Source organism: Paramormyrops kingsleyae, chromosome 24, assembly GCF_048594095.1.
Source record: "Paramormyrops kingsleyae isolate MSU_618 chromosome 24, PKINGS_0.4, whole genome shotgun sequence".
Classification (NCBI taxonomy): Eukaryota; Metazoa; Chordata; class Actinopteri; order Osteoglossiformes; family Mormyridae; genus Paramormyrops; species Paramormyrops kingsleyae.
In genome coordinates this window covers 19937097-19963481 of record NC_132820.1, presented here as the reverse complement: position 1 = coordinate 19963481, position 26385 = coordinate 19937097, and the positions used below count along the sequence as shown (strand labels likewise).

Genomic DNA, 26385 nt, shown 5'->3' with positions numbered 1-26385 from the left:
TTCCTCTGGAGAGGCTTTGGCCTGTTCTTGCATAACTTCCTCTAGGGTTAGTCTATTGCTCAGCTTCACTTCCTCCTCTTTTTGAACTCGGTACTCACACACATGTGGTTCTCCCCCGCTCATCCGGTCGACCATGTTAATTCCTTCATGGGAAAAATTCAAATTAGGTGCTTCTAGTATTTTACTAAGTCTCTGCTGCCTGAGTGATGTCATGGTAAACGTTTGTGAGTTTACATAGGCCACCACGCTGTGCGAGGTCAAAATATACAGCGCGTGTCCCATTACTATGTGTGCTGTTTTCTGAATAATATTGGCCACTCCTGCTGCATACCTTGTGCATGCAGGGTGTCTTTTTTCTGCAGTGTCAAGTTTTACACTGACGTACATCAGCACTCTCCTTTCTCCCCCTTTTTTCTGAAACAGGATGGCGTTCACAACGTCACTCGTTTCAGAAACATCCAAATGGAGCGGGTGCAAGTAATCTGGGAGGGCTAGGTCTGCCGCCTGGGCTAGTCTCTGCTTTAAGGTTATAAAAGCCTCCTCTGAGGCCTGATCACAATTAAGGGATGCACTGAGGCGACGTAGGCCGTGCTCTCGGACCAGAGCCCTCAGGGGCTGTGTGAGCCCCGTGTAATCTGGAATGTAAGTGCGACTGTACCCTGTGAGGCCTAAGAAGGACAACATGTCTTTTACCGTAGTGGGTTTTGGGTGATGCAGGATAGCTGAACGATGAGCTGGGGAGAGTCCTGTGCCTGCGCTGGACAACACTCGACCTAAAAAGGACACCACTGTCCGCGCAACCTGCAATTTATCTTTACTGACCTTGAACCCTTTTTCTGACAGTCGGAGCAATACTGACTGAGTAGCCTGTAGGGCCACCTCCGATGTTGGGGCAGCAATCAGGAGATCATCCACGTATTGGACGAGGGTGACACCGTCCGGGAGAGGACATCCCTGCAAAGCCTGCTTTAGGGCCTGATTAAAGATACCTGGAGAAAGGGCGAATCCTTGGGGCAGGCGAGTGTAGCTCAGCTGACAACCTTTATAAGTGAAGGAGAATATGTCCCTACACTGCTCTGCCAGGGGCAGACAGAAAAAACATTTGCCAAATCAATGCATGTGAACCATTTCTATTGTGGGGTCAGATTAGTAAGGGCAACATATGGGTTCGGGACTGGAACAGTGGGGGTCAGCAGGAGGTTATTTATGGCACACAAATCATGGGCCATCCGATACTTCCCTATTCCAGCTTTTTCCACCGGGAGGATAGGGGTGTTCCACAAAGACGTGGAAGGCTCCAACACCCCTGCCTGTAAGAGGCCGTCTATTGTCTCGGCTATCCCGTCCTCTGCTGCCTGCTTATGGGGATACTGTCTGAGCCAGAGGGGGCCTTCCCCTGGCTGAAGTTGGAACTGCACTGGTGCACAAGATATTAGGCCCACAGCTATGGGGCTGGTGGACCACAATGAGTGTGGTAAAGATGCCAAGAGGGCCGCTGCTTTTGGGTGGTCCATCTTTTCACGCCCAGGATCTCTAGCTATCTGCTCATGTTGCAAGAGGGCTGTGTCCTGTGCTGCGACCTGTATGCAATAAGTACTGCAGGAGTGTGAATAAGAGATCTGTGGGATCTGGGTCTGTACCCAGTCCTTGGTCTCTCTGGCCCGTTTAACCATCGGGTCCAAATCCTTGGGCTGGTGCTTGGGATGGAGGGCTAGAGAGACATGTGGGACGGCTTCCTGTCCCATCATGTACCAGGGCAGCTGTTCTGGGGTCAGCGGTGTGGCCGAGTCTACTCCTTCAGGACCCACATATATATTCTCAGAGGCAACTTGCCACTGTCGGCCTTCTAGTTGCTCAGCAAACAGTTCCTCATACCATTCAGTCCTTTCCCTATCATAGAAAAGGGTCACATGAGGCAGGTCAGGTGGGGGCACATACTGTAGGGCTCTAGGAGCGAGATCCAGGGCCGCCACGCTGAGTAGGCCGCCAGGATGCCAGTCAGGCCAGGTTCCAGCAGGCCCCAATAGATGTCTGCCAGGGCCTGACTCTGGACTGGCTACACCAGCCACTGTCCTGAGCCCATGGTCCGGGCGTCACAACGCAGGCGAGTGCCTTCCGGCAGGGTAACCACCAGTCCATCTGCACTGCACAAAATTGAGGCCCCCAACTTGTCCAGCATGTCCCTGCCCTGGAGATTCACTGGAACTTATCCATGACCGTGAGGGAGAGCATGGGGTCTGCCTCCCGGGCCGCTCGTGGGCACCGTCACTGGGGAGAGGGAGACCAGTCCCACTCCCCCCGTCCATCACCGGGTAGTGTCCTGCCGGGGGAACCGCCTGTGGGTGTGGTGCCATCACCTGTGGGTTGGGTGCCTGCACTTGGACTCTAGGAGGTCCTCCCCTGCCGCGTACACTGCTAGGCGCAGGTGCTGGACAATCCCTTGCCCAGTGGTCTTCTGCCCCGCACCTGTAACAGGCACCTGACGGCGGTCCCCTTTGCGGGCCGCCCCTTCCCCAGCCCCGGCCCCTGTATCCCCGACCCCAACCGCCTCGGCCCCTTCCCCACTGTTGGCCCCACCCTCCCTGTTGGTAGGTGGGTGTCCCATTCCAGGGACCAGCTGGCTGAGGTGGTGGTCCCTCTGGGGAGACTCCTGCCACCATCTGCTTTCCCTGCCCTGTCTTTTTATTTTCATTAGCCTTTTTTCTTGCTTCACCCACCTGCAGCTTCAGCAGCTGCGACTGCAGTTCCTTAAGGTCGCCCTCTTCTTTCTGTGTTTCCTCCTTTGCCCTCTGCAAATGGTGCACTACGTGCCGGTCCCACACCTGTGAGTCCGCTCCTGGGAGATCTGGGTCGTCCAATATAGCTGCCCTCACTCCCTCTGGGGCTCCCTCCATCACTGCCTGTCTAAACCATTCCCGCTGCACCCCATCCTTCCCTGGATGGCACCCGGTGCAACGGGTCCAATCCTCTTTACATTCATCCAAATAATCTCTAGGGTGAAGTTTAGGGTCCCATGTAAACTTTGGAACGGCTGCCCCACCAGGGGCGGGGAACATCTCCCGCATGGCGTCACCCAAATCCATCACCACCGTCCTCAGACTCGCACTGTCTGCATATGTAATAGTCCCTGCTCTGTCTTCTATATCCTGTAAGGAATGTTTAGTCATGCAACGGGCTGCCACCGCCCGGAAATCTCCCAGGGCAAGCTTCGTGCCCTGAGTGAATTGGTCTAACTTATCCATCCACTGTCCTCCTCCCTCAGCCGGGGGAGGCATTTTATCTGCTAACGCCTGCACATCTCTTATAGAAAAAGGTTTGTATCTCTCCTTTCCATCCCGTGCTCCCTGTAATAAGGGGAGCTGCTTCGGCCTTTTGGAGTGCAGGCCGTATCTATTTTTAGACGGGCCCTGCACCCCCTCTGTGTAGTTATTACTCAGTCCTTGTATCAGTCGCTCCTTTAAGTGTTCGTCGTCAAATTCCTCTAACAGTAGGTCCACCTGTGCTTGTTCCCTCAATACTCTGTCAAAGAACGCGGACTGCTCTAGTGCCCGTGTAAAGTCCCGTAATTCTGACCTGTCTTTTTTATCTCGACTATAGGACTCAGGCTCGACGTCTGAGCCCCCCTCCGACATTTTTTCAGACTGCGCGCAGGCTGTGACTTCCTCTTTCCCCTGCCCGCGGATGTGGAGGGTTCCTCCTGTGACATTAATCACTGGGCACATATGGGCTGTGGGGGGTGTCGGAAACACCCTCCGGCCTGCATATGCCGGAGGAGGATCCTCACCGCAAGTCTGGGTGTGTTTTTGCGGGAGAGGGTGACTTATCTCTGTGGAGGTGATCTGTCCCCTGCCATAATAACGCCAACCTGGACCACTCCCACCTTTCCTTCTCATACTTTTCCCTACTTGCCCCTTTCACTGTGTCCTTCACCACCTGAATCTGCCGTGCTAGGGGCTTCCACACTATATTATTAGGAGGTCCCCATCCTCCATCATCTAACTCTCGATCAAACTCGTGATCCATTGTGATTGGACCAGCTAGGTTAGTATTATTTTATTATTATTCTTAGTAGTTATTTATTACGGTATATTACTTTTTATATTAATTTATTTTCTTTCCTATCTATTATTTTATTTATTTTTATTATCAGAGCGTTTTTGCCTCTGGCCGTGGGTTCACCCAACCACACTTAGTACACCTTTATATTGTAGTGGAATATCCTACTATTAAACACCACCAATACATGAAACAACAATTTCACACACACTGAGCCTGCATTCACACGTAGCTTACTGCTGTGTCTCCCCCCTGAATAGGGCGCACCTCACAAGCTCAATCCCAGCCAAACCAGCTGGGAGCGAGTGATAAGCACCCAAGACAGGAAGAGCCCACAGCGTTGCTCACACACAAATCAGCACAACAGCGCAAATAGCTTTAATTCATCCTTCTCATTCTCTCACATATTTTTTAGAGCGAGGACCTTTTCCCTCTTGCCTATCTTGAGTTCGGGGGGTCCCTAATTCCCCGGGTTTCACACCCAGCTTCCCTATCGCTCGTCAACAAGTAGGGGGGGTCGCCACACCTAGGACACGCGGGGGTCCCGTACCCTCCGCTCCTGAAGGTCCTACTCTACGGCAGGGTCCCATACCCTCCGTTCCTTAAAATCCCATTTTACGGCAGGGTCCCATACCCTCCGTTCCTTAAAATCCCATTTTACGGCAGGGTCCCATACCCTCCGTTCCTTAAAATCCCATTTTACGGCAGGGTCCCGTACCCTCCGTTCCTTAAAATCCCATTTTACGGCAGGGTCCCATACCCTCCGTTCCTTAAAATCCCATTTTACGGCAGGGTCCCATACCCTCCGTTCCTTAAAATCCCATTTTACGGCAGGGTCCCATACCCTCCGTTCCTTAAAATCCCATTTTACGGCAGGGTCCCGTACCCTCCGTTCCTTAAAATCCCATTTTACGGCAGGGTCCCGTACCCTCCGTTCCTTAAAATCCCATTTTACGGCAGGGTCCCGTACCCTCCGTTCCTTAAAATCCTATTTTCTCACACACTCTCTCGCTGCATACTTTCCCAAAGCACAATGCATACACATCACACAACACAGTACATAAACCCCATATACACCTGGTACCCGCAGCCTCCTCTTTGTGCTAATTTACAGACGGGCCACTGGACACTTTAAACTGCTCAATTTGACATATCCAATGTGCAGATTTTGATATAACAGGCTCTGCTCACCTCTTCTAGTCGGCGCCTCGCAGTTTTCTGTGTCTAAGTGGGCCGCGTCACCCCATAGCCGAATCCTGCGAATCTCCTGGGGATCCCGGACGAGCCCCCAAATTGTTGGAGCACGACGTCTCCACCGGGTCCGTGGATGAGAAGAGATTCACAGCTGACACGGGGAGAAGTTGCAAATCACCGGTTTATTGTCTGACAGATTGCAATCCGGGAGCGGCCGTCTGACATACATTCAGCATGTACAGGAGGAGGCTCTGCCATATGTATCAGCTGTATCCCTTTTAAAGCCCTTCGGGCATCCCCCCCCCCCCCCCCTTTCTCGGTACCTTCCGTGTACGTGACAACCACATGTGTGATTCCATCCGGCTCGTACTGTAGTTGTCCTTCTGGAAGGCTAAAAGATAAGTAGGGGCCGCTGATATTCTCTGTCGCCCTCCCTATCTGTTCCGATTAGGTAGCCTTGCCTTGCCGGCGCGCCAGTCAGTTCTTGTTTTGATTAGTTACAGCCTTATAGAATCATTCCCTTTATTTTATTAATTATTCCCTCAATATTCAGTACATAAAAAGAAGAAGGAAAAAGCACTCGAAACAGAACTAGAACAGAAAATTAAAACTTTGGAATCAGCACATGCTGCCTCCCAAGAAAAACACCTTCTCAATGAGCTGAGAAAAAGTAAAATGAAGAATTAAGAGACAAAAAAACAAGTTTTACATACAGAGATTACGCTTGGACAATTTTGAACATAGTAATAAATCAAGTAAATTTTTAGCAAACCAACAAAAACAGAATAAAGAGAAAGTAGCAATCTCTTCAGTTACAGACCCCAATGGGAAGGCAACTCATAGCCTAGGAGCGATAAATAGGATATTTAGGGACTTCTATAATAAATTATACTCACCTAATATTAATCCAACCAATTCTGAAATAGAAGAGTTCTTTTTTTTTTTTTTTTACCCCTGTCGTGTCCGGTAGTTTAGCAAGCAGGATGTTAGTCTGGGAGCTTTATTGTGCCGACACTTTTATTTTGCCAAGTGGAGCTTCGGATTTAAGCTCCTCTTGTTACTTGAGGTATACTCTTTATTAATCAGTTATATGTCAATGCGCCACAAAGCCGGAGCTGACAGGGGGGGTTAGTGGGAAAGAGATAGAGAGAGAAAGTGAGAAAGGAGAGAAAGGGGTGAGAGACAGAGGAAGTAGAAAAATAAATAGATGCATAATAAAAATAAAAATAAAATAAGGAGGGAGGTCAGAGAGAGAGACAGGGAAAGAGAAATAATACATAAACAGTAGAACAAAAAAGAAAGAGTAATAAGAGGACAGCTTCTGCATCTTGCTGCTTTACACCGTATCATCACACCAGCTGCTGTATCTGAAAGATAAGATCCAGGGACACACACAAACAGTATACACACAAAGAAACCAGTGGTACTATTATGACATGGGAATGTGCTTGTGTCAGTATCTGCTCCTGGAATTAAATACGTTAATACCAGCGGAAAAAAAAATAAAAAAATAAAAATAAAAAATACATATACACACACATATATATATATACCACCAGGAACACTGTCTAAATATCGTCGTACCCGTATCTGCATCTAAGAGGAGGGAGTGGAAGCCACACACCAACTTTCACACACACTCTCACACACACACCCATACAAGGAGAAACAGGGGTAAAATAGGGGATGAGAGCCCTAGGCTCTCCTGTGTGTGTGTGTGTGTGTGTGTGTGTGTGTGTGTGTGTGTGCGTTCCACCTTGATCATTGATGGTGTACATGTGTGTGAGCTAAGGTGTCGTTGAGATATGGGGGAGCATATGGGTAAAAGACACCCACCGGCCCCCCCAAGCCCTAAGTGTCTAAAGTGGAGTTAAAATAGAGGGGAAGGGAGCTGCGCAGTTCAGCTGCGCCCCCCCTTCCCTCTGTGTGGTGCGGTGTGATGTCTAGATGTGGCGCCTAATGTGTAAGATGGGGGGTGAATAGCTGATCACCCCCCATTACCTATGTGTGGTGTAGGTGGATGCGGGCCGGCAGGGGGGGCGTGGGGCGATAGTCGACAGTGCCGCAGGGCAGCGGGCGCCAGGCAAGGCACGCCCGGACGCACGGCGCCAACACCCAGGGGGACACCCCCGCCCCCCGCCGCAGCGCCCCCCCGCCCCAACCCAAGGAGGTGTCTGGGGCCTTATCTGCGCCGGCATCGCCGACGAGCCGTTCATACCCAGATACCCACATTCACCAAACACTCGCACCCCACCACACCCGCACCACCCCAACACCGACGTGCTCCCCCGTCCCAGGCCATACATGCAGACAAACAGAGCATGCATACTCACCGGATACACACATACAGACACGCACACCCAACACACACACCCTCACCAGATACACACACAGACACGCACGCCCACACGCACACACTCACCAGATACACACACACAGACACGCACGCCCACACGCACACACTCATCTCGAGGCCCAACAGCAGATGCCCTGGAATTGTCCAGTGGACGGCTCCAGAGGCTGTTCCCCCACCCCCCAGGTCGCAGGCTAGTGGCCCCCCGCCGAAGGCCGGCAGCCCCCCGCGGACGCCGCCGCCCCGCACCCAGGCCCGTCCGGCAAAAACACCCGCCACCCCCGCCATCCCCCAACTCCCCCGGTCCGCCCACCACCCCCCTTGATCAGTGGGAATGGGCGTATGTGTGGAGCTAGGGTGCAGTTAAAATGTGGGGGGACACAAGTGGGGGATGGATACCCCAGCCAGAGCTGCGGTCCTCCCCCCCCAGCCCCCACAGGCCCTCAATGTCTAAAGTGGAGTTAAAATAGAGGGGAAGGGAGCCGCGCTGTCCAGCTGTGGGCTGCCGAAGCAGCCGACCCAGGACCTGCACAGCTCCCCCCACCCTCCAATGCCCTATGTGAAAAAGTGGTGTGACATGAATGTATGTCTAAAGTGCAATTAAAATAATACAGAGGGGGGTGAGTGGCTAGTCACCCCCCCCTTCCCTCTGTGTGATGCAGTGTGGTGTTGTGGGTGTGGTGTCTAAAGTGGAATTAAAAGAGATGGGGGGTGACTAGCTGATCACCCCCCAGTACCTATATGGAGTGTGGTGTAGGTGGGTGTGGGCTGTAGGGGGCTGTGGGGGAATAGGTGGTAATGCAGCAGGGCAGCGGGCATCCAGCACGACGCGCCCGGATGCGCGGCGCCAACGCCCACGGGGGCGCTACCCCCCCCCGCCGAAGCACCCCCGCCCCAACCCGAGGGGGGTATCCGGAGCCTCATCTGCGAAGGCCTCGCTGACGAGCCGCTCTCACACAAACACCTACACTCACCAGACAGACTGACCTGGGACCTGTATCCTCTGTACCCTGCCCCGGTGCCCTCCCCCCAGAGGCCAGCATGCCCAGAGGCTCCCAGAGCGACACCCTAGTCAGTCCCACATGGGAAGGGGCGCCCAGCCGGCGCCCCCCGCCCAGGCCGCCAGGCCCCCCCCGCGCCCACCGGGTAGACGCCCCCAGCCCCCCCACCCCGCCAGCCCAGGGGCGACCCACAACCCCCAGCCTAGGAACCGAAGGCCCCCAGCCCCACGGAGCCACCGGCACCCACACCCCCCAGAGCCCCCCCACCATCCAAGGGACACAAGGAACAGCAAAGCCATGACCCCACACACCCACTAAGTGATGGAGTCAATTATTGGGGACCAGAGAGAGTTGAAATTGGCAGTAGTTGGGTTACCTTTGTAGGTAATTGTAGATTTAATTCATCATGTCCGTATTTAACCCGCATTATATATTTAAGTTGGTGGTACTCTAGAAACTTGCTTCTCTGAATATTGTATTGTGAAACAAGTTCTTCAAATTAAATAAATTGTCCATTTTGGATAATATGCTCTAGATACCGTATGCCTTTATCCCTCCATACAGTGAAATTTAACACTTTCTTGTTCAGTAGGATGTCTGGATTGTTCCAGATGGGCGTTCGTTGGCATGGGGTTAGCGAGGATTTGTTTAATTTAAGAAAGTCCCACCAGGCTGTCAGAGATGTTCTAATATTAATACTTAGGAAACATTTATGGTGTTTGATACTAGAGCTGATAAATGGCAGATCGGAGATATCTAAATTATCACAGAACTCCTGTTCTACATTTAACCATAGTCTGTCTAGCGGGCTTGGATTAATCCATCTCAAAACATATTGTAATCTATTGGCAAGAAAGTAGTAGTAAAAATTTGGCAAATCTAAACGTCCGCATTGTTTAGTCTTTTGTAAGGTTTTTAAACTAATTCTTGGTGGTTTATCCCGCCATAGAAATTTGGAAATGTGTGAATTTAATGAATTGAACCAGGCAGAAGAGGGTTTATAGGGGATCATTGAGAACAAATAGTTAATTTTGGGTAGAACCATCATTTTAATAGAGGTCACCCTCCCCATGAGTGACATGGGCTGGGTTTTCCACCGTATAAGATCGTCTTCTATTGTTTTAAGAAGTGGAGTAAAGTCTAATTTTTGCAGGTCTGACAACCTGGGGGAAATATTTATACCTAAATATTTGATATTTCCTGATTGTAATGTAGTAGTTGGCGCATTTTGAAAATCGCAGATTATAGGCAGGACTGTGGATTTTGACCAGTTGATGGAATACTCAGAGATTGATGAAAATCTTTCTATGACTGAAATTGTGTGCGATAGGGAGGATTGAGAGTTTGGAAGGAAAATTAATACATCATCTGCATAAAGACTTATCTTATGAAGCTCATTTTTAATTTGAATACCTGCAATATCTCTATTCTGTCTTATCATGGCTGCTAGAAGTTCAATAAAAATAGCGAAGAGAGAGGGGGAGAGTGGGCAGCCTTGTCTAGTACTCCTCTGGAGAAGAAAGCTTGGTGAAGTTTGGTCGTTTGTCCTGACTGATGCATTAGGAGAGCTGTATAGAATTTTAATCCAGGTAATAAAAGATGATCCAAACCCAAATTTATTTAGTGCTGCTATAAGAAATTTCCAATTTACCCTGTCGAATGCCTTTTCTGCATCTAAAGAAATAATTGTAGTGTCTAGTTTGTTGATGGTAGAGTAATCCATTAAGTTAATTAACCTGCGTGTGTTGGCTGCCGACTGTCTACCTTTGATGAAGCCTGTTTGATCTGGGTGTATTATGAAAGGGGTGACTTTCTCCAGTTTTTTTGCTAAAGCTTTACATATTAATTTAAGATCTGTGTTTATTAGTGATATGGGACGATAACTAGATGGGAGCGTGGGGTCCTTACCTGGTTTTAGGAGTAAACTAATATTGGCCGAGTTCATAGTTAAAGGTAATTTGCCGCTTTCTTTAATATGACATACCATTCTATGGAAAGTGGGCTCTAACGTAGTCCAAAATTCTTTATAGAATTCTGCTGGAAAACCATCTGGTCCCGGAGCCTTATTGTTGGCCATATGCTGAAGGGCATCATGGAGTTCTGCCACTGAAATGGGTGCCTCCAGTGCCATTACCTGATCTTCCTGTAATTTTGGAAGATTTATATTGTTAAGGAATTCATCAATATCAGCTTGTGGTGGATCAATCTGTGACTTATATAAATTTTCATAGAAATTTCTAAAGGTATTGTTTATTTCATCTGGGTCATGTGTAATGTTACCTAATAGGTCTTTTACGGAAGAGATTGTTATTTTTTCCTTGTTAAGCTTTAATTGGTTGGCTAAAAATCTACCTGATCTGTTGATTTGTTCGAAATTTTCCAGTCTAAGCCTTTGTACCAAGAACTGTGTTTTTTTCTCATTAATCTCGTTTAATTTAAGTTTTGTTTTCCTTAATTCATCCAGAATGCATTCCTGGGTTGCGGCTACATATTCACTTTCTAAAGTTTTAATCTTTTGCTCTAGTTCTAATATTAGTGAATTTTCTACTCTTTTCTTATGTGAGGAATAAGAGATTATCTTACCTCGCATGACTGCTTTCCCTGCCTCCCAAAGAACACAAGCTGAGATTCCTGGTGTGTCATTGTCCTCCAGGTATAGTGCCCACTCCTGGTTGAAATAATTTATAAAATTTTGATCTTTAAGCAATGATGTATTAAATCTCCAATGTTTGATTGGCGGAGTGACCTTTGTGTTAGTCAGAGTGAGGGAGACTGGGGCGTGGTCGCTGATAGTGATAGGGTGGATCTGAACCGCTGAAGTGTCCCTCATTTTGGAGCTACTGATTAGAAAGTGGTCTAGGAGGGAGTATGATCAGGGTACAGACGAGAAAAAAGTATATTCTCTAAGAGTGGGATGATGAGAACGCCAAACATCACATAGACCAAGGTCCCTCATATATTGTTTCAGGATTTCTGGGGATTGCCAGTTCCTATAGCTACCTGCATTACTAAACCTATCAATTTCAGGGTTAAAAATCAGGTTGAAGTCCCCTCCTATAAGAAGTGTGGTGTCAGAATGATCAGAAAGTGAGGTGAAAAGAGTGTGAAAAAAGGAGGGGTCGTCAACATTTGGGCCATATATACTAGCGATACATATCTTCATGTTTTGGATAGATAAGTTAACTATAATGAATCTACCTTCTGGGTCTGTAATAGTGTTAATGGTAGTAAAGTGTATTTTTTTATTAATCAGTATGGCCACTCCTCTCTGTTTTGAGTTGTATCCAGCTGAATATACATGAGGGAACTGTGGTGAGGTGAGTGCATCTGCAGCTGTTTTGGACAGATGTGTCTCTTGTAGGAGGACAATGTCTGCTTGTAAATCTTTCAGGTGATTAAAAACTTTTAGCCTCTTTACTCTGGAGCCGACACCACGTACATTCCATGTGACAAACCTTATTGTGCTCATGTTTAAACTAACTCGCCGGGTGTGCGGAGCTTGCTAGGTGTGTGTGTCTGTGCGTGTGCATGTGCGTGCCTATGCTCACCTGTACTTATATGTGCGCATAAGTGCCTATGTACCTCTGTGTGCGTGTGAAGTACATATGTGTGTGATGTGTCTATATGTATGGTCTGTTTATGTGCTGCTTGTGTGCGTACGTTATGTGCGATGCATTTATGCATAATCATGGTGTTATACGTTATATATAGGAGAAGAGAGAAGAAGAAAAGAGGAGAGAAAATAACAGCTGAATTAAAGAAGAGAGAGAGAAAAAGCGGGGTGCAGTCACTATTAAGACGTGGGCACATCTTACCTCAGGCTATGCTTTGAGACCAGCAGTTATTATATTAACGGAGACATACCTTGGAAAAGTTAGCGGGTTTTTTTTTTTTTTTTTTTTTCCCCCGGATTATTTTACTCTAGTATAGCCAGGGGGTAGTATCCCGGTCGCGGTAAAGTTGTCCGTTGACATACAACCTGTCCACGGTGATGACCGCTCGCGAACCTCCGTCTATGAGACGCTTCCTCACGGGAAACAGGACCCGGCGTCGCTCCAGGGTCTCCTTAGGGAACTGGTCGTTGACACTAAAGTTCGTCCCCTTCAGTTCCCTGCCTCGGCTTTTAACCAGCTCCTTTTGCTTGTAGTGCTCGAATTTTGCCACGATGGGTCGTGGTCTGTGGCCGTCGGGTCTTTTACCTCCAAGGCGGTGCACACGATGGAAGGTGATGTTACTTGTGGTCTCCGCTGGAAGTTTGAGCTGATTATGGATGAAGTTCTACACCGTGGTTTCGGGATTTTCGTCCGCTGCTTCTGGGATGCCTGCAAAAACGAGGTTGTCCCTCATGCTTCTCGCCTGGAGATCCAAAACCGCTTCTTTGATTTTCTTGTTTTCTAACGAGAGCTGGCCCAGGCCCTCTGTGAGGGATTTCACGGACTCTCTGAGAGCCGCGTTCTCCTTAGCGAGCATCTCCACCTGTTTCTGGCTGAACTCCAGAGACTCACGCATCGCCTGGAATTCCCTATGGAGAATTTCTAATAGGGACATACGTGCGTCGAAGCTCGATAGCCTCTTATCAATGGAGTCCAGAATGTTCGCCAGGTATTCCCTAGGTGGGGAGGCCGCCTCGGGTGAATCCTCGGGTCTGCTCCTCTTGGTGGATGAAGTGGTTTTGCTGGTGGTCGGAGTCTCGGTGAGAGGCTTTGGTTTCCCCATTATAATCCGGTCAAAACACTCGTCGATGAAAGTAAATAGGTTATCCAATCCGTCCGCAGACTCCTCCAGAGTGAAGATTTTAAATGAACCGCAATTAATTATATACTTTTTACTTATTTACTCACTTAATTTTAGGTTATTCTAAGTTGGCGAAGATACCTAATTACTTGTTGTTAGTTTGTTTTAGAAGCGCGCCGCCATGTTGGATACTGCCGAAAGTCTCGTGAAGTCTCGTTCCACTCCTACCGCATTTTGCACAATTAAACAAAAAGCACAGTCAGCTCACAGTAAAAGGTAAATTACAAGGTGCGTCCAGCAGAGTCTGTTAGCACTTGGCACATGGGCGACTTGTGCAGAGGAAAGCTACCCAGCTGTTAGGCTTTGGCCCTCTTCCCATGAGCCCCCCCCCCTCTCTCCCACCCACAGAGCAAAGTGAGCGCCCTCTTCAAGCCGATCCTGCCCTTGGCTCTCATGCAGGACCAGCAAATCCCTGCCAGCAACACTACGTAAGAATAGAAGAGTTCTTAAACAACATCGACCTACCAAAATTAAATAATGAACAAATAACGGCATTATAGTTACCTCTCTCAATAGTGGAACTTCATGATGCACTACAATGTATGCCTTACGGGAAAGCCCCAGGTCCAGATGGATGTCCAGTAGAATTCTACAAAACATTTTGGCCTCTGCTAGCACCACTATTCCATAGAATGGTTATAGAAATTAAAGAAACTGGCAGCATCCCCCCAAATATGAATTGTGCAGACATTAACCTGCTCCTCAAACCTGACAAAGACCCTGCTCTCCCCTCTAGCTATTGACCAATATCACTTATAAATGCGGACCTTAAAATCATCAGCAAGGCACTGGCTAGTAGAATTGAAAAAGTGACACCTTATATAATACATCCAGATCAAACGGGTTTCATTAAAGGCAGACAGTCCACTAACAACATGAGGAGACTAATTGGCGTAATAGACTACTGCAACATTCAAAATAAGGAAGCCAGACCTTCTACAGTGGGGGGTTGCCTGGGCACCTGCCCCTTCTGTCCGACGGGGGCGATGCCAGACCTTCTACAGTGGGGGGGTTCCTGGGCACCTGCCCCTTCTGTCCGACGGGGGCGATGCCAGACCTTTTACAGTGGGGGGGGAGCATGCCTGGGCACCTGCCCCTTCTGTCCGACGGGGGCGATGCTAGACCTTCTACAGTGGGGGGGTGCCTGACCTATCCGTCTGACGGGGACATAACCATATCTTTTACAGTGGGGTGGTGGGGGCGTATTTATCTAATAAAAGACATTTTATTATTTAATCACATAAATTAATCATTTTGTTTACTTTAATCCACTGAACAAGAGCAGTAACAGGATATAATTATATGTTTCTTTTATGTCTCCAGTTAAATGATCATTATTTACACTGATTTACTCTCATTGTGTTAGTAGTAAAGTGAATTTATTTAATTTAATCCACCAGACTGTGGTTTCATTATGTTACTCAGTTATACTTTGGGTGACGCTGAAGCAGGACATTAATAGGACAGAACAGAAAGCCTTTATTGTCATTGAACAGGGAGGAAATACAGTAAATAGACATAAATATATAAAATGTACATATACAGGGGAGGGGGAAAGCCCCCCCCCCCCCCCCCCACTCATCAGGATTATATTTAGTTACATTTTATTCAGGGAGAAAAACTTATTTTTGTCAAATGTTCATTTCAGAGTAAAAAGGATTATAAAGGTTATAAAGCAGAGATTTTACCTTTTTGCCAGGAGAACCAGCAACACGTCACAGCGACACTGAGGAGTTTATATCAACATAAATACCTGGATAGAGGGGCTCAGTGAATGAGGAGGTGAATCTGTACAGGGGGGTCAGTCCATCAGAGGAGACTCTGTAGAAGGACAGAGCACCAGCCCCCCAGTCCAGATACACTCCTACTCTGCGGGAGCCTGAGGGCTTTATGGGTATGAGAGTCCCTTTATTATTGTGACAGACAGAGTAACTGGCAGGAATACAGTACAGACACCATGACTTGTTATTGTATCCAAGCAGACAGTCCCTCCCTCCTTTCCTCCTGATCCCTTTATACGTCACTCCTATCCGGGCTCCACATCCATCCCACTCAGCCTCCCAGTAACAGCGGCCAGTCAGACTCTCTCTGCACAGAACTTGGGGCTGGAGGTCAAATCTCTCTGGATGATCAGGATATGGCTGCTCTGCCCCCCATGTCACCTTCCTGTTCCCCCCTGACAGAGACAGGCGTCTGTTTGCTGTGTTGGGGTCCAGCGTCAGCTGGCAGGAGTCTGTAGGCAGGAGGGAGAATTATTAATACCATCAGGCAGTCTGTACTTTATGTTTCTGTACAATATAAAAACAGCACAGCTTCCCCGAACGAAACCGGAACTGAAGTTTATGAAATAGCTCAGGAAATGAGCTGGAAGGGAAGAGCCACCAAAATGCGGCGCGAGCTAAACTAACAGCGTAATTACGGGTAAATAAAATTACAAAGCAGCGACACTCATCAGACACATTCATCACAAGCATATTTACCACAAAACGGCACCAGATATTAATACTAAAAGTCAGTGAATTTACTTCTAATTACGTTAGGCTGTCTGACACAGGCGAGCTTCATAATCTGTGTTGGGCGGCAGGTGCCCATACTTTTCATTCACATTTATATCACAGACGGTTCACAGATGAACTTAAGTGGTTCTTTCTCATTCAGATAAAAAAAAAAACTATCATAGACATGCTTAAATGAGAAAAGGCAATGTTGGTCTAAGTCTTTCTTATTATGGAGGGTTAGTAAAACACAGCAGCTGAATGCCCAAATGAGTGCATATTAAAATGGGGCAGACATGGGCCACCCATTTTGTACTTGTGTGCCACCCATATGGGCTTGCAATCTAGGAAGAGGTGGCGACTTACTGACTTAACAGTCTAGTTTGTCAATTGAACACTATATGAGTTAATAAATATTAACACTGTAAAAACAACACTCACTGCACACTGTAAAGTATTATAGGTAACACTGAATGATGTGGGCCCATTAAACACCATGCAGTGTTAATTTTTCACTGGCACATTTGCTGTGTAACATGTTTTAGAACAATTTTACCCAGAGCAGCTACGGTCTGCTAGCGCGGTGCTATGCTAACTGATGCGAATTGTGGTCCCGCCATTTTTCATTAAGCTCCACAGCTAAATTACTTGAACAGAAGACACATGTTCCAATTTGACAAGTATTACCTTCGGGAAAGCATGGCAAGACAGCATGAGACAAGGGGTTTTCTAGTTGCATTTTACAAATGCAATATTACTTAGATACTGTATAGATATTTTATATAGCATATAGTACTGTATATAGTATTGTGCTGTACAATATAGATGTATTGAAATAGATTGACTGTACTCATATTTAAACCTTGCTGATCATACACACATATAATGCAATCGATTACATTCCACTGTTCAAATTGTTTTCTACTTGACTGGTTTAGCAACATTTGCACAATTTCTGGATGTCTAAAATACCTATTGTATGCTTTTTTGTTTAGTGTTGATATTTGTAATTTATTTATAAAAATTCTTGTACTCAAACAACTGGGATCATGTGTTCTGTGTGGCTCAGTGGGCTAATCCTGTGTGTCTGTAATCACAAGGTCACCAGTTCAAACCCAGCCTCTGTGGGTCCTTGAGCAAGGTCCTTAACCCCCAGCTCCCTGGGGACAGTCATGAGTGACTGTCCTTCACAGACAACTTACTTACAAAGAGCAAGTTGAGGGAGACATAAAAGGCAATTTCCCCATGGGGATTAATGAAGTGATGATTTTTATTATTATTTAACATTTATTAAAATGTTGAATTGTGAAATGCGGTTGCTTTTTATTTCCCCTGACATAAATAAAACAAGGTACTAAAGAAAGTGTTTTAACTATTTGCATGGGCATTTCTGAGTAGAAAACAAAAAAATTAAGGTAGATCAACTTTATTTGAATGATGAGGTAACTTAATATTTCAATGAATATTAAATTAATATTAAGTAGGCATTACATGACTTGATTAAGGTACACATAGGCTGACATTTGGTGCCCGAGCTGAAACTGTTCTGCGCCAGAACAGGGCCACCAACATGTCTACATCTGGCTTTGTGCTGGCCCATGTGTGGGCCACCTCTGGCAAACCAGATCTGGGCCAGCAAGGGGCCGTCATTCATTGCGGTATGTGGGCCGGGTGTAAGCACATAGTGTGGGCCAGATCCGAGCCAGATCTCAGACAGAGCCTGGTCACTTGTGGCTAATATAAGGCCCAACTCTGGCCCAGATGTTAACCTGATGCGGCAACCGAGAGCGGTCCGCTCAATCGCCGTCATTCCATGCGGTATGTGGGCCAGATGATCATGCGTGATGTGGGCCACATCCGGGCCAGAAAGATTTTGCTATCTGGGCGGAGTTGCGCTCCATGAGGATCCAGTATTTGCAGCGATTGTCTGACATGGTCTTTAGTCACAGCAAAGCCGCTCTGAATGCATTTCACATGCATCGGCTTATTTCCGTGAAGCGTGTCATACTGTATCTACTGATCCGGGAGAAACACTGCGGTGTCAAGCGGGGCGGAATAGGTGCCGCGCAAAGTCGGCAAAATAAGGATAATACCGTCTACAAACCATCAATAAAAGCGGATTAAACTGCACAGATCGTGCATCATGAAAAACAGAAAAATATTACTCAGAAAAACGGGATTATTATCTCATTAATTCGGAAAAAACAGAATTGATTGTTTTTCAGATGAATGCAATACGCTTCCGTGGAGAACCGCTTACCGTGCGCGTGACTCTAGATGCGGCGCCGGTGCTGCGAGGCGTGAGCCCCGAAATTTTGCCCAGGCACGTGGCCACTCTAATCTGTTAACGTCGGCGCCGAAAAGAAATTATATTTTTCGCCGCACATCCAGTGTGTCCCGGGTGCAAATTTCTTTTAGCACCGTGGTTCGGGAAATTCATGAGAGAAGCCTTACATGATTGGCTGGCTCATTAATATTTATGAGAGGAGCACTATCTGATTGGTCAGTTAACATCGATATGTGGTCTAAGGCATTCAGTGACCAATCAGGAATATTCTCCCATGAATATTAAGGAGTGTTCCAGAACCACCCTGTAAAAATGCAAATTCGCATCTCACACTGGAGGAGAGAGTCCGGTATCACTGCCTTTGGGTGCCGTCTTAGGACAATACTAACGAATCTCACACTGGAAACACATACACTCACAGCATGTGCAAAAAGAACAAATGCAAAGGATTCTTTTTTTGTGAAATTAAAGATGTACAACTACATCAGAATATATTTTAACCATATTACGCTCCCTCACAAACACAAAGATGATATGAACAGTTATAAAGTATTTGTAAAAAATACATTTTTTTTTAAAAGTATAAATGAATTAATAATGTTTTTGGTGATGATTTTGATGTTTTGTTTTTCTCATTTGGATGTTGTCTAAAATGACACACACAGAAACTCACCTATACACAAACATGGAAATCCATCTACATAAAGTGCAGAAAACACACTCATCACAACTACTGTGTGAATACAACCATAACATAGTATTGATGGTATTATTAATAAAAACCTGCAAACACACTTACATTTCTGTAAGCCTGGTCTGGTCCTGCACTCTCCACTGTGGTCCACACTATAGGAGAAGCAGAATGACATAGTGCTGCTGTATCCATTTATTTATTGGTGCCTCTTCTTCACATACATGCATAAGTATCTGTAGCGTGTCAGACACACACTCTGTACTCACTTCAGCTTCTCCAGTTTACAGCTGGGATCTTCCAGTACAGCAGAGAGCAGCTTCACTCCTGAGTCTCCTGGGTGATTGTAGCTCAGATCCAGCTCTCTCAGGTGTGAGGGGTTTGACCTCAGAGCTGAAGCCAGGGAAGAACAGCCTTCTTCTGTGACTCTACAGCCTGACAGCCTGCAGAGAGACAGGCAAAAACTCCCCAATAAATAAGATCATCTCACGATTACAAGTATTACTTTTAAGTAAATGTGACTCCTCTAATCAATATTTCAATATTCACACGAAAGTAACAACACCTTCCAAACATTTTATAAGAACCTATACTCCTCAGAACAAGAACCAGATCCAGTTGATATAGAATCATTTTTAAATATTCTAGATTTACCAATATTAACCAATGAAATAGCAGATACCCTTGATGCACCATTAACATCAGAAGAACTTCATAAGGTCCCCAACCAAATGCCTAACAACAAATTGCCCAGACTGGATGGTTACCCTGCAGAAATCTATAAACATGTTTGGGATGTATTATCTCCAGTCTTCAATAGACAGGTAGAGAAATTAAACATACATCACAAATTCCATTACAGTGTTATTGAAACCTGATAAAGACCCAACACAGCCCTCCAGTTACCGGCCATTACAGTGTTATTGAAACCTGATAAAGACCGAACACAACCCTCCAGTTACTGGCCACTCTCACTGATGAATACAGACTTGAAAATCATTACAAAAGCCATTGTCATTGTAGTCATTCCTACTATAATCCATCCTGATCAGACAGACTTCATCAAGACAAGACATGCCTCGGACAACATCTGGAGATTATTTAATCTAGTCAATATTGCTCAGCATACCCATACTAAAACCATAATTACACCATTGGATGCAGAAAAGGCATCTGACAGCAGTTGGACATTTCTCTTTAATACATTCCATAGATTTGGCTTCGGAGAGTCGTTCACCCACTGGGTTAAAATACTGTACACCTCACCCAAAGCTACAGTGGTCACAGATGGGATCACATCACCTGCATTCACACTCCGACGGGGAAGACAGCCTGCCTGCCCACTCTCTCCTTCATTGTTTGCCATCTTCATAGAACCACTTGCAGCAGCAATACGACAGAACATTGAAATAAATGGAATTCATACCAATAACTCAACACAAAATTAGTCTCTATGCAGATGATATCTTGCTGTTTTTATAAAACCCTCAACCCTCGATATATGAAATTTAAATTTTATTAATAGCTTTTCAAAACTATCAGAGAGATGGAGAATACCGCTTTTGTCAAAATGACAGGTTCGGTCAAAGGTCAAAAAGGTCACATAAATCAAAAATGACAGGTCTTTGAAGTGAGCCATGTGACACAACTAGTGTTAATTAAAGGTAACATAAATCAAAAAAAATGACAGGTCTGGGCTGTAAGCCAGGTGACGCAACGACTAGTGACGTTGGGAGAGGTTTAATTATGAATTAATATTTCTTTATTGTTTATTAATTATTTATTATTATAATATTTATTATTATTTCTTTATTATTATTGTATTTTGAGGAGAGTGAATTGTGTGCTTATGAGTGGGGTTTTTTGTGGGAATAGCCCCGTGCTACGAGGGTGCCGAGGACGGAGCTGAGCACGGGGGCTGAGTGGGTCGGTTACCTGATGGAGTGTGAGCGTACGGTGCCTGTGGAGCGGTACCTTGGGAAGGTCCCGGGCTTTGGAGAATCCGCAAAGGTCTCGGAGGGAGCGATGCTGGAGAGCTGTGAGCTGAGAGTCGTGCTGCGCGAGACTGAAAGAAACCCTGTGAGAATGAGAAAGTTGGAGCTAAGAATGAGAGGAGGAGGAGGGTCTGGGTCTGACGCTATCCTCCTCCAATGAACGCTTAGCGGCAGTTTGGGGGTGTGTGTTGACACCCCCTGCAGCAGCAGCAACAGTTTGGCCTTGTGTGGTAGCGGTTTTCAAGTTTGTGTTTTTCATCATGCAGCCGTTGTATTACATCAGCGTTGGTCAAATCCCGGTCAAAGTGTAATTTGGGCCACACATCAAATTGGACATTTTGTCTTTCAGTAAATTTTGTTTGAAGTTTTGTTTTTTCCCATGCACCTGTTATGTACATCCCCATAGGTCATCCGTAATAATTTGGGCCACACATCAAATTGGACATTTTGTCTTACAGTAAATTTTGTTTGAAGTTTTGTTTTTTCCCCGACTCGCCCGTTATGTACATCGTCTGCGCAGTTAAAAGAAAAAACGTACATCGAAATAGACTTAAGAAAATCAGATAAAACTTGACAGGCCGTATATTTCTCCTTAAAGAATCCTAAGAAGTAACCAACCGCAGATATTTTTAGTATGCCGAGCAGGGTTTCCCTCCTTTGGTAAAGAGACGCAAGTACCCCACTGGAAAGAGAAAACTACACGGGACATGCATAGAGTGAGTATATTATTTCTTTTATACATATGATAAACGCTATACATTAAACACCATACATTATAACTTATTCTAATATTAGGTATTCCCTGTTTTCTATGTACAAGAGAGACGGCGCGGACCGGTCAAGAGAAAATCTACGCAAGACCTGAATCAGCAGGTATGGACGGAGCAACACCCCCCTCCTATACCCAAAGCGCTATTAAATGAAATAGACAACATCAACAACGCTAATAATGATGAAAATGATGCGGTTTACTTTGCTCAACACGACTCGCCACCCGCAGCGTCTGGTGAAGCGACGGCCCAAGAGCCCTGTTTGCTACCATCCTTAGAGACATTATTAACCTTCCTGTGCTGTTAGGGTCGGCACCGACCCGTTTTTAAGTTTAACATGCATAAAAGCACCACATATATTTGTGCATACTCTTAAAACGAAAGGCTCCATATTGAACCTTTTAGCTTGGTACATACAGTATATGACACTCCTTGGACATTCTCAATTAAAAGAAATGGCACCTTTTTGAAGGCAATGGTTATATTTCCTCTGGTTAGAACCCCTATAGTTCTATATAGCACACCCAAGAACCTTTTTATCTAAATATATACTGCATCAAAGCTTTTTGACTTTGTCAGGAATCTCTATTTAAACTAAATAAATTAAAACAAAATCGAGGTAAGGCATCCCTACACATGTAAGGTAAGATAAGACCAGTTCAGTTTATTTATATAATTCTCTAGAGGTCTATCTTATCATTATTTTTTATTGAAAACGAGAGGAATGCTGTCAAAAGAAAGGTCCAGAAAGCCACACCAAAAATATTAAAACCAATCTTTTCATGGATAAGGAAGCCTAACAAGGTAACCAAGAAGTAAGAAACAAATTGGATGATAAATAATTGTTTTGAGGGTATCTTATGGCTGATGTAAGACACGTGCTGCTTGACACCGACCCGTGTAACATAAGAGACAGGAACAGAAAGCTAACATAGGCCGAAGGTTAAGCGTGTTAAATGAAAGGCAGCGGGATAATTCCCCATAATGCCGCACTATAACAAAATCAAACGCGACGTGAAAACGTTTAATAGACCTCAATAAAAATGTCAGGGACGTCTACGACAAACGCAGATTGTTGCCTAGTGGGGAAACTGCCTTTTGGATACCGAAATGTAAAAGTAGCAGCATCGCAAAAGGGTGTTGTAAGTCTTTAAAAATATTTCATCGAATGAATTTGTTAATGTAACATGAAAGTTTTTTCAAAGTAAGATGTACAGATGTTTTAAAATGTAACATATGAAAGTTTTTTCAAAGCAAGATGTACAGATGTTTTAAAATGTTCGGGTGTTTTATTTTCTAGACGCGTTGTACAAAAACGTTTTGTTACGTGTATGCAGCGCAAGCGTGTTTGTACAAAGTTATATGCATTCATTTTGCGAATCGGTTTTGAAATCTAATATATGAACGTGGCTTTTATTTTACAAAAACAAAGTTGCAAAAAATTTGTAGGCTCTTTATCAAAAGCAGATTTTGTTAATATAACATGAAGTTTTTTTTATTTTCAAAGTTGCACAATGGTTTTAAAATGTAACATGTATACGTGTGTTTTATTTTTCAAACTTGTACAAAAATGTTTGTGTACATTTATCAAATGAGTTTTAAAATGTAACATGTACAGGTGTTTCATTATTCAAAATAAAAGTTGTACATACATTTTGTTATATGTATGCAGCACGGTCATGTTTTTAAAATGTGCTAATATTTGCGGGATGGTGGGAATAAAGCGTATTTAAAGGGGTACCTCTCGTGGAATCTACCAATCTTTAGCAGCTTTTGAACCCTGAGCCACACGGGGACTGGGGTTTTTAACCGTGAGACTCGACACCTAGCTACGCATTAGATCCTTACTTCAGCAATGGTCCCCATGTACCCAGTGTAGGGTCAGGTCCATCGCAAGAGAATGTCTCCGCCGTGAAAGAACGATCCACCAGCATTTTGTATATCAACGAATCTGTAATCATTCTTTCCATTCATTATATGCTGAGTTTTCCAAAATTGTTTTTTAGCTGAAGCATCAAAAGCTGTAACTTCGAGTGCACCTGGTTTAATAGCATTTTATTTATAACAGTAGGAGCTTGTAAACTGCATTTAGCAGTCGCATTAATACACATTAAAAACTTTAAAGAATAAAGCCTTAGTTATTTTTAATGAAGACGCCTTTTCAGTAAATGGTTTTCCTACAAGGTGACCCCGCGGCCTATACTTAAGACATCCGGGCGCCTGATTTGAGATGTTTACTGAGGACGGTATGTTAAGTTAACAGTGGTGACTGAGCTGCACCGTGTTTGACTCTTAATGAAACTTAGACCTAATTCAACAGAACCAGTCGTCATCCACTTTGCAGTGAGATTTCTGAGCGAAATGTGAACAGAGATTCATTTTCTTACTTTACCACTTATCGGATAACAAGGGAAATGGCAGCGGCAATAACCTACACAGTTATTTGTTCCTTCCATATGTATATATATAGCACCGCAGAACGTTTTGCACTTTTTTGCACTATTTGTTTATTGTTTGTTGTGTGTTCTACATGCATGTTTGCACTGGAGGATCTGCTTTTTATTGTCATTGTACATGTGTATAGTGACAATAAAAAGGAATTTCATTCATTCATAATATGTCGGACACAATGGCTCTGAGCACGAGGGAGTCCGCGGTGAGGCGCACGAGCTGCTAGCTGATGTAATGCTGCGAACGGTCGGGGCTCTGACATTCTTAAGGTGCGGCTATCTATCCCCGAGACACTTTAGCCAGGATCGTGTATATTTGCGCTTATTAATGCTGCAATGTCAGGGTTTTGCTGACTCTTATAGGAAGCTGGCTAGCAATAACATTTTTTAGCTGGTCTTTTTCATTTAGTACATACACGGTTTAGAAGAAAACCTAATCACCGTTAAAAAAAATAAATAAATAAACGTACAAAACTATTGAAATCCCCCAGAAGCATGTGCATATTTTTCTGGTTTGCATGTTGTGTGTGGGTGTGTGTGTGTGTGTGTGTGTGGTTACCTAAGCACAGTCGGCCTAGTGTCTGATAGGTGATGGAGAAGCGTACGGTCGTGGGGACAATAAACTACATGCGCCTATGCCAACATGTGTTTAAGTATAGCGACAAACATGGACGCTTTCTTTAACGTAAAACAGTTAAAGGCTCATTCGGTTTTGTTTACATTTTTATTTTTTTTTTATTTCAAGTAGCCTCTAATCACCTTACATTAGTTCTGATTTACTGTAGTCACCAATCAGAGTATTTTAAAACAATTGCACTGAAATGTCACCACATGTTAAAGCTAACAAGGTAACATGATTATATCAGCGGACCAAACCAGTCGCCGGTACGTATAGACAGATCATGTGTTGCTCAACAATCGACAGCATTTTGAAATCTATTTGCATTTAGACAAATATATTGGGAATAAAGCGTTGTGTTTTAAAAGGCAGACATTGAGGTCGAATTTAAATTGGTCACACATTTTTTTTCCGCAGCTAGGAGTGTCGGCTGAGGCTGATTTTAATTGGCATGTCAGTTTAGGATTCTTGCAGTAGAAGTTATGTAGTGAATTGCGGTACTCTGAAATTAAGTGATATGTGTATTAGAATCGTGAAGCGTCATCTTCCTTTGTTTTAGGTTCACCCCGGGCATTTTATGAATTGTAATGTAATATCAGACAGTGTGTGATGAATTTCTGAAGGCCTGTTATATATGACAATTTCGTGGAAACGTCTCATGGAAAAATGTAGTTGCAGTTTGTCAGGACTAAAGACTGGCTAATATGACATGGTGAACAAGTCCTGTGGTTAAAGAATGCCTGCCTGTTGCTTAAAACATTGTGTTGTATGCTGAATGTTTCTTGCCCATAGACTACATGTTGCTATACTGTTCCTTTATAATATTCAAGTATTATTTTTTAAATCATTTAATGAAATAGGTAAATACCTCATCATTGATAAACTATGGTCCACCTGAGTGACAAGTAACCCGTCCTGGACAGAGGTTTCTTCAAGACCTGTTGTGGGAACCCCATGGTGTAGGATTAAGAGAAAGAATACAGGGAGTGGTACAAATGAGCAGTTGTCCTGCCCCCTTTTACTCATTTTGGATGCTTGAATTACTAAATTGTGATTTTAATGCTAATCTGTATGATTCTATGGTCTGAGCGAGTCTCCAGTACTACATGAATGGTAAACTTAAAAACTCTACTTCTCTTAGCTTAATGATATTTTCTTTTACTGTGTACGATTGGTAGAAATGAAAATCATGATTTGCCTCTCAGCTTGTGTGTGTGTGTGCGTGCGGTGTGTCAACAATGGCAATTAATCACTAAATTCTAAACAAACCCACATATAAAACCCCCAGCCCACCCTCCCCAGACACCTATAAAACACAGCATTCTTGCATGAGTCCCTCGACACACCACACACTCCCATGTTAAATTAATGTGTGCAGTCCTGCTACTCTTGTAGTTAAGGGAGAGCAGTCGCTGATATTACTGTTTAATAGAATTATTTGCGGGCAAAATGTTTTTACTTTATTAAAAAGCGTTACATTTGAATGTGTACACTACACATTGTATGTGTGGCACAATGAAAAGATGTGACCAGTTTTCAAGCTGTAAGAAAATACAATTTGACTTGGACATCCTCTCTTTTAACGTTCGGTTAAATGGTGAAATGGGTGATTTTATGACTTTTTAAAAGTTTCTGAAAAGTTCATTCTGTAAACTCATTACCCGCATCCATGTGTAACTTG

General features: G+C 44.8%; 1 protein-coding gene across 1 annotated transcript in view; it reads right to left on the bottom strand.

Annotated features, from left to right (window-relative positions):
- Positions 1-14866: 14866 nt before the first annotated feature.
- The window catches only part of LOC111840963 (uncharacterized), an 82485-nt gene continuing 70966 nt past the window's right edge, over positions 14867-26385 (bottom strand). Inside the window, exons 12-14 of the mRNA XM_072706303.1 lie at positions 19141-19314; positions 18980-19026; positions 14867-15631 (exon numbers count right to left, since the gene is read on the bottom strand). Of these exons, the coding sequence (XP_072562404.1) occupies positions 15114-15631; positions 18980-19026; positions 19141-19314 (739 nt within the window). The 3' untranslated portion in view covers positions 14867-15113. The remainder of the gene's footprint in view (positions 15632-18979; positions 19027-19140; positions 19315-26385) is intronic.